The sequence below is a fragment of the Bos grunniens genome, chromosome X (genome assembly GCF_055505025.1).
Source record: "Bos grunniens cultivar Pamir isolate PY7600 chromosome X, Bosgru_T2T1.0, whole genome shotgun sequence".
NCBI classification, from domain to species: domain Eukaryota; kingdom Metazoa; phylum Chordata; class Mammalia; order Artiodactyla; family Bovidae; genus Bos; species Bos grunniens.
Window position 1 is genome coordinate 63,801,543 of NC_141194.1, and position 9,186 is coordinate 63,810,728.

The 9,186-nt window shown below is 39.4% G+C and overlaps 1 protein-coding gene, 1 non-coding gene and 1 pseudogene across 15 annotated transcripts in view; 1 reads left to right on the plus strand and 2 right to left on the minus strand.

Moving 5' to 3' along the window:
* The window catches only part of ITGB1BP2 (integrin subunit beta 1 binding protein 2), a 38,706-nt gene extending 36,731 nt beyond the window's left edge, over positions 1-1,975 (plus strand). For 5 of the 14 annotated variants that reach the window (XR_015159894.1, XR_015159895.1, XR_015159899.1 and 2 more), the window contains 2 exons: positions 1,353-1,468; positions 1,705-1,975. Coding sequence is in view for 1 of the 14 variants with exons in the window: in XM_086390016.1 (XP_086246142.1) it covers positions 1,334-1,336 (3 nt within the window). In the remaining 13 variants the exon portion in view is untranslated. Of the gene's footprint in view, positions 1-1,333; positions 1,469-1,704 lie in introns of those variants that run through there. The other 9 variants (XR_015159896.1, XR_015159900.1, XR_015159903.1 and 6 more) reach the window with 4 other exon arrangements.
* A 111-nt stretch (positions 1,976-2,086) lies between these two features.
* Positions 2,087-2,189, minus strand: LOC147340592 (U6 spliceosomal RNA). Its single transcript, XR_015159963.1, has one exon. It is a non-coding gene; the product is annotated as a U6 spliceosomal RNA (small nuclear RNA).
* A 4,944-nt stretch (positions 2,190-7,133) lies between these two features.
* On the minus strand, positions 7,134-7,439 carry LOC147340593 (large ribosomal subunit protein eL42-like; annotated as a pseudogene).
* Between the last annotated feature and the right edge of the window lie 1,747 nt (positions 7,440-9,186).

The following is a 9,186-nucleotide window of genomic DNA, read 5'->3' on the forward strand; positions in this document are numbered from 1 at the left end:
CTTGCTCACGGGTGGGTGAGTCCAGGTCACAGAGTGTCCTGAGGCTGGTGCCTGCCCACTGGTGGACAGAGCTGAGTCCTGGGGGTCTCTGGCTGCAGGGCTTTGGGGGTCCTGGGTCTAGTACCTACGCTCTGGTGTATAGGACTGGGTCCTGGGCCCTCTGCGGACAGGGCCATGTCCAGAGGCAGCTGTGGGTTCAGAGGGTTTTAAGACCACCTGCCTGCTGGTGTGTGTGGCTGTTCCTGCCTGGCTAGTTGCTTGGCCTGAAGCATCTCAATATGGGTGCCTACAGGCTGGTGGGCAGGAGTGGGGCAGCATCCCAAGGCTAATAAACTAGAAGCAGGATTCCAAAATGGTGCTTGCCAGCCCCAGTGTCTCTGTCTCCAGGATGAGACATATGTCTATGTCCAGTTGTCTCTTGCCTCTCTGGAAGGCTGGCCAAGATCAACAGGTGGCTCTGATCTAAGCTTCTTTCAAATTACTGCTTCAGCCCTGGGCCCTGGAGCATATGAGATTTTGTATGCCCTTTAAGACTGGAGCCTCTATTTCCCATAACCTTCTGGCTCCCCTGAAAGTAAGCCCCACTGGCCTTCAAAGCCAAACATTCTGGGGATCATCTTCCTGATATTGGACATTTGGACTGGGGAGCCCGATGTGGGGCTCAGACCCCTCGCTTCTTGGGGAGAGCCTCTGCAATTGTAATTATTCTCCCATCTATAGGTTGCCTACTCTGGGGTATGGGTCTCGACTATACTGTGACTCTGGCCCTCCTACTCATCTCATTGTGGTTCCTTCTTTACGACTTTAGTTGTAGGAGATCTTTTCTGCTAGATTCTGGTCTTTCTCATCAATAGTTGCTCTCATCAAATAGTTGCGATTTTGGTGGTGCCAGTGAGAGGAGGTGAGCTCAGTCTTCCTGCTCGGCCATTTTGACCAATAAAGAAACTAGTAAGAAATATTTTTATCTTTGACAATCTTACAGGTTAGAAACCTATAACTAATAATATTTTTTTTCTAAAAATACATGTACATGGCAAAAAACAACACAAGCAATATAAAAGGATATACAATTGAAATTATAACCCCTGTTCCCTCAGTTCCCTTTCCAGAGATGCCCACTGTCAGTTTCTTGTTTATTCCTCCAGATATCTTGTATGCAAACCATGTATATACAAGTATAATAAATGGGTGTATATGTGTGTGTGCACATGCATTTGAATATGTATGTCTGATTTACTGATGAAAACATCTGAACATACTTATTTGTTCATGTGGGTTAGTATATTTTAGGAAACATTCCTAGAGGTATGATTGTTGTATCAATGTATTATAGTGATTGATATCATTCCCAGCCCACTATCCATGCCATGTCTTCACCATTGTTCAGCAGTCATAAAATTTGAAGACAGTGGAACTGATCTCACTCCCAGCTTCAAGAGTTGGTGCACCACCGTGTAACATGATCAAAGTAAGTCTATCCCCTATGCCTTGGTTATTGGTTCAGGCAAGCCAGGCCTTCACCAATCAATGCATACCACTGTCCTGTCAAAGGGAAAGTTCAGGAATGGTCCAGTGATACCAAGTCAATGAAATGTTAGAAGATATTTGTTGATGTATTGGGAGGAAGAAGGTTGATTTTCTTTTTTTTTTCCTTTGCTCTTGTGAGAGAGAATAAAAGCCAGCTTTGTCTCTTCTTTTGCACAGTATGTTGTAGCTGATGTGAAGAGTTCAAGTGCTGCAGCCCTTTTGCTACCAAGAACGGAGTCAAACAGTGGAGCTCGCACTTGGGATGACTGAACTGACAGATGGTAGGAAATTAGGTCCTTGGTGATATTGTTGAGCCACAGAAGCAAACCAATTTCCAAGCCCACTCGTCCCCTGGAATTTGTGTTACTGGAACCAATAGATCATCTTTATTGTTTAAGACAATTGGAGTTGAGTTTTCTGTTACAAATAAAAAAGCATATAAACTTTATTTTTTTTTTCCTTTTTTAAAAAAGTTTTTATTGGTGTATAGTTGATTTACAGTGCTGTGTTAGTTTCAGGTGTACAGCAAAATGATTCAGTTATACATATACATGTATTCAAAAATGTGGAACGCTTCATGAATTTGTGTATCATCCTTGCGCAGGGGCTGTGCTAACCTCTATATCATTCCAATTGTAGTAATGTGCTGTAGTAATGTAGTAGAGTGTTCCAAAGTGAGCACACTTTAAAAATTTTTTGATGAGTTGCCTTACAAAAGATATACCGATTTACAATCCAACAACAAAATATGAGTGTTTCTCCACAGCCTTGCTAAAATAATATATTATCAAACTATCTGATACTGCCATTTTTATAGGAAAAGAGTGGTATCTTAACAGTCTTTTTATCATGAGTAAGGTTAAACTTTTTGTTTGTTTGTTTATGTTTTGGCCACGCTGCTCAGCATGTGGGATCTTAGTTCCCTGACCAGGGACTGAACCTGTGTCCCCTGCATGGAAGCATGGAGTCCTAACCACTGGGCCACCAGAATTCCCTAAGCTTTCTAATGTACTTAAAATTCACATATATTTCCTTTTTTTCTGCATGTGTGTGTATACTACTCATGTCCTTTGCCTAGTTTTCTATTTCTCTTTTCTTATTGCTTTGTAAAAGCTTTTTGTATCCTAAGTAAATCAGGTTCTTGTTATGTGGGTTGAAATGTACTTTCTGAATCTCTTCTTTGGCTTTTGATTTTCTTTTCCCATTAAAATGTTTTTTTTTTTTTTTCTTTTCTTTTGGCTGCACTGGGTCTTCATTGCTGCTTGTGGGCTTTCTCTGTTGCAATGCACAGGCTTCTCATTGCAGTAGCTTCTTTTGTTATGGAGCACAGGCTCTAGGGCACGCAGGCATCAGTAGCTGCAGCTCATGGGCTCTAGAGTGAGGGCTCAGTAGTTGTGACACATGGGCTTAGTTGCCCCAGAGCATGTGGAATTCTCCTGGACCAGGGATTGAACCCCATCCCCTGCACTGACAGGATGATTTCCAACCACTGGACCACCAAGGATCTTTTTGCGTTTTTAAAAAATTTTGTTTATTTATTTATTTTTGGCCGTGCTGGGTCTTCATTGCTGTGCAGGCCTTTCTGTAGTTGCTGTGAGCAGGGGCTACTCTCTAGTTATGGTATTCTCTTGTTGTGGATCACAGACTCTCGGGTATGCAGACTTCAGTCGTTGTGGCTCCTGGACTTGAGAACACAGGGTCAGTAGTTGTGGTGCATGAACTCAGTTATTTGCTCCATGGCATGTGGGATCTTCCTGGACCAGGGATCAGCCCCATGTATCCTATGTTGACAGGTGGATTCTTTACTACTGAGCCACCAGGGAAGCCCTGCTTTTTGCATTTTTATGGCAAATATATATAACATAAAATTTAGCATTTTAAAGTGCACAATTCATTGGAATTAAGTATATTCACAATATTGTATAACCTTTACCACTACTTATTTCCAGAACTTTCTCACCCTAAAGAGAAACTCTGTTCCTATTAAACGATATTTCTCCATTGTCCCTTCCAACAGACCTGGTAAACTCTATTCTAATTTCTGTCTCTATGAATTTGCCTATTGTAGGTAACTTATATGAATGTAATTGTACAATATTTGAATTTTTCTGTCTTATTTCATTTAGCATGTTTTCAAGATTCATATTTATTGTAACATATATCAGAATGTTATTCCTTTTTATGGCTGAATAATATTCCATTCCATGTATATACCAAATTTTATTTATTCATTCATCTATTGATGGACACTTGAGTCATTTCTCAGTTCAGTTCAGTCACTCAGTCATGTCCGATGCTTTGCCACCCCATGGACTGCAGCACACCAGGCTTCCCTGTGATCACCAACTCCCAGAGCTTACTCAAACTCATGTCCATTGAGTCGGTGATGCCATCCAACCATCTCATCCTCTCTCGTCCACTTCTCCTTCTGCCCTCAATCTTTCCCATCATCAGGGTCTTTTCAAATGAGTCAGTTCTTCACATCAGGTGGCCAAAGTATTAGAGCTTCAGCTTCAACATCAGTCCTTCCAATGAATATTCAGGACTGATTTCCTTTAGGATTGACTGGTTGGATCTCCTTGCAGTCCAAAGGACTCTCAAGAGTCTTCTCCAACACCACAGTTCAAAAGCATTAATTCTTCAGGTTCAGTTTTCTTTATAGTCCAACTCTCACATCCATTCATGACTACTGGAAAAAGCATAGCTTTGACAAAACAGACCTTTGTTGGCAAAGTAATGTCTCTGCTTTTTAATACACTGTCTAGGTTGGTCATAGCTTTTCTTCCAAAGAGCAAGAGTCTCTTAATTTCATGAGTGCAGTCACCATCTGCAGTGATTTTGGAGCCCCCAAAAATAAAGTCTGTCACTGTTTCCATTGTTTCCCCATCTATTTGCCATGAAATGATGTGACCAGGTGCCATGATCTTAGTTTTTCAAATGTTGAGTTTTAAGCCAACATTTTTACTCTCCTCTTTCACTTTCATCCAGAGGCTCTTTAGTTCTTCTTACTTTCTGCCATAAGGGGTGGTGTCATCTGCCTATCTGAGGTTATTGATGTTTCTCCCATCAATCTCGATTCCAGCTTCTGCTTCATCCAGCCTGGCATTTCGCATGATGGACTCTATATATAAAGTAAATAAGCTGGGTGGCAATATACAGCCTTGATGTGCTCCTTTCCATATTTGGAACCAGTCTATTGTTCCATGTCCAGCTCTAACTGTTGCTTCTTGACCTGAATATGCTGCATTCAATATGCTAGCAAATTTGGAAAACTCAGCAGTGGCCGCAGGACTGGAAAAGGTCAGTTTTCATTCCAATCCCAAAGAAGGCAATGCCAAAGAATGCTCAAACTACTGCACAATTGCACTCATCTCACACGCTAGTAAAGTAATGCTCAAAATTCTCCAAGCCAGGCTTCAACAGAACGTGAACCATGAACTTCCAGATGTTCAAGCTGGTTTTAGAAAAGGCAGAGGAACCAGAGATCAAATTGCCAACATCGGTTGGATTATCAAAAAGCAAGAGAGTTCCAGAAAAACATCTACTTTTGCTTTATTGACTATGCCAAAGCCTTTGACTGTGGATCACAATAAACTGGAAAATTCCTAAAGAGATGGGAATACCAGACCACCTGACCTGCCTCTTGAGAAATCTGTATGCAGGTCAGGAAGCAACAGTTAGAACTGGACATGGAACAACAGACTGGTTCCAAATAGGGAAAGGAGTACATCAAGGCTGTATGTTGTCACCCTGCTTATTTAACTTATATGCAGAGTACATCATGAGAAACGCTGAGCTGGAAGAAGCACAAGCTGGAATCAAGATTGCCAGGAGAAATATCAATAACCTCAGATATGCAGATGACACCACCCTTATGGCAGAAAGTGAAGAACTAAAAAGCCTCTTGATGAAAGTGAAAAAGGAGAGTGAAAAAGTTGGCTTAAAACTCAACATTCAGAAAACTAAGATCATGGCATCTGGCCCCATCACTTCATGGCAAATAGATGGGGAAACAGTGGAAACAGTGGCAGACTTTATTTATTTATTTTTTTTGGCCCCACAATCACTGCAGATGGTGACTGCAATCATGAAATTAAAAGATGCTTACTCCTTGGAAGAAAAGTTATGACCAACCTAGACAGCATTTTAGAAAGCAGGGGCATTACTTTGCCAACAAAGGTCCGTCTAGTAAAGGCTATCGTTTTTCCAGTAGTCATGTATGGATGTGAGAATTGGACTATAAAGAAAGCTGAATGCTGAAGAATTAATGCTTTTGAACTGTGGTGTTGGAAAAGACTCTTGAGAGTCCCTTGACTGCAAGGAGATCTAACCAGTCAATCCTAAAGGAAATCAGTCCTGAATATTCATTGGAAGGACTGATGTTGAAGCTGAAGCTCCAATACTTTGGCCACCTGATGTGAAGAACTGACTCATTTGAAAAGATCTTGATGCTGGGAAAGATTGAAGGTGGGAGGAGAAGGGGATGACAGAAGATGGGATGGTTGGATGGACATGAGTTTGGGTAAACTCCGGGAGTTGCTGATGGACAGGGATGCCTGGTGTGCTGCAGTCCATGAGGTTGCAAAGCGTTGGACATGACTGAGTGACTGAACTGAACTGAATACTTAGGAGTGAAGTTTTTGTATCATGTGGTAATTCTATGTTTAAATTTCTGAGACCCTACCAAACTATTTTCCACAGCAGCTACAAACATTTTACATTTCCATCAGCAATGTGCAAAAGTTCCAATTTCCTTTTTTAAAAAACTGTATACAATTTATTTAAACGTAAAAAAGTTCATGCATTTCTCCCAACCCCTACCCCCAACTTCTTAAAACCCCTGTTTGCCTCTTGCCACCATCAGTCTGATCTCTGTATCTCTAAGCTTGGAGATTTTTGTTGTTATTATTTTCAGATTACACACATAAGTAAGATCATACTCTATATATCTTTCTCTGTCCTACTTGTTTCATTTCCCTCTAGGTCCATCCATGTTGTTGCAGATTTCAAGATTTCATTGTTTTATGGCTTAGATATATATATATATATATATATAAAATTTATTTATTTATTTATCACTTCATCTATCAGTGCATAGTTACATTGTTTCCATATCTTGGCTATTGTAAATAATGCTGCAGTGAACATAGGGGTGCATGTATCTTTTCAAATTAGTGTTTTTGTTTTCTTTGGATAAATACCCAGAAGTAGATAAGACTTCCCTGACTGTCCAGTGGTTGAGACTGTGCTTCCAATGCAGGGGGCTCTGATTTGATCACTGGTTGGGGAACTAAGATCCCACACGCTGAGCATTGCAGCAGGAAAATAAAATTAAATAAATAAAAATTAAAATACCCAGAAGTGGAACTGCTGGATCACATAGTAGTCCTATTTTTAATTTTTTGAGTAACCTCTATACTGTTTTTCCATAGTGGTTGTATCAATTTACATTCCTACCGACAGTGCATAAGGGTTCTCTTTTCTCCACATCTTTGCCAACACTTGTTATTACTTGTTTTTTGTTTGATTGTAATAGTCTTTTTTTTTAAGTAAAGAATCTCAAATTTTTATTGTCTTCATAATAAAATATGAAGCTCAAAACTGGATCACTTGGCCTTTTTCTTATCTCCTCCTAGCTAAAAACGCTTGTATCTCTTAATAGCCAACATTCTCTTAGATCTGCAGTTGGGCTCAATGCATTCAAGCCCGAGTACAATCTACTTTGTAGTTTTAGCCTTTTTCTGGAAAATCGGCTTAGTCTGCCCACCATAGTCACTCTGCTTCCTGTCAAAATGCTGCTTTGCCTAGCCATACAGAGAATGCTTGCCCTTCTTGTACTATGTCACTTTGTGAGGTTGGTACTTGCCATACTTGTAACAGAAAGTCCAATGGGCTTTGGGAATGTTCACCATGTTTGCAAGAGCGTTATCAGAGAAAAGAGACCTGGCCAGAAAAGAAGTATATCCATCATAGTCATTTTAACAAGTGTGAGGTAATATCTATCCCACTGTGGTTTTGAATTGCATTTCCATGATGATTAATGATGTTGAACATTTTTTCATGTACCTGTTGGCCACCTTTTGTCTTCTTTGGAAAAATGTCTTGTTCAGATCTTTTGCCCATTTTTAATCAGACTTTTTTTGCTGTTGACTTGTATGGGTTCTTTGTATTAAATATTTTTCAGATATATGACTTGTAATTATTTTATTTCTTTTTAATTGAAGTTAATTGGTTTACAAATGTGGTGTTAGTTTCAGCTATACAATAATGTGAATCAGCTATATGTATACATATATCCCCTCCCTCTTGAGCCTCCCTCCTGTAATTATTTTCCTCATTCAATAGGATGCCTTTTTATTTTGTTGACGATTTCCTTTGTTGTGCACAAGATTTTTAGCTTGATGTAGTCTCACTTGTTGCTTTTGCCTTTGTGGCTTTAGTCTTTGCTATCAGACTAAAAAAAATCATCATCATCAAAACCAATGTTAAGGAGATCTACCTCCTATATTTCCTACCTATATTTTCTTCTAGATGTTTTATAGTTTTAGGTCTTACATTTAAGTCTTTAACCATTTTGAGTTAATTTTTATATATGATATAATATAGTGGTCCAGTTTCATTCTTTTCAGTGTGAATGTCCAAATTCCCAACACCATTTATTGAAGAGACTGGTCCTTTCTCCATAGTACATTCTTTGTTCCTTTGTCATTGACTAGAGTGCTAGTCAATTTCTTAGTCAAGTTAAGTTCTAGTCTAGTTTCTTAGTCTAGTTAATTTCTTCACATCCTCACCAACACTTGTTATTTTTCATTTTTAGTCATAGCCACCCTAATAGTATGAAGTTGTATCACATTGTGATTTTGATTTGCATTTCCCTAATGACTAATTATGTGTTGTACATCTTTTTGTATATTTATTGGCCATTTATTATACCTTCTTTGAAAAAAATATCCCTTTGCCCATCTTTGAATTTGGTTGTTTTATTATTTTTCAAGACCATTTTGACTATTCAGGGTCGCTTCAGATTCCAAATGAATTTTAGGATGGATTTTTCTATTTCTGCAAAAAATTACATTGGAATTTTGATCAGGATTGCACTGAATCTTTTTTTTTTTTTTTTGCACTGAATCTTTAGATCACTTTTTCCCCTACAATGTGTGTGTGAAGTGAAAGTCACTCAGTCGTGTCCGACTCTTTGTGACCCCATGGACTATACAGTGTATGGAATTCTCTAGGCCAGAATACTGGAGTGGGTAGCCTTTCCCTTTTCCAGGGGATCTTTCAAACCCAGGGATTGAACCCAGGTCTCCCGCATTGCAGGCAGATTCTTTACCAGCTGAGCCACCAGGGAAGCCCTTGGTGTGTGTATGTGTGTATAAAATTTGAGATGATCATGTGATTTTGATCCTTTATTATGTTAATATCGTGGATCATATTGATTGATTTGCATATACTGAAGCACCCCTGCACCCCAGCGCTAAATCTTACTTGGTTGTTGTATATGAACTCTTTAATGTGCTGTCGAAATTAGTATGCTAGTATTTTTTTGGGGATTTTTACATCCATGTACATCAGGGATGTTGGCCTGTAGTTTTCTTTCCTTGTGGTATCTTTGTCTGGCTTTGGTTTCAGGGTAATAGGCCACAGAGTGCATTATGA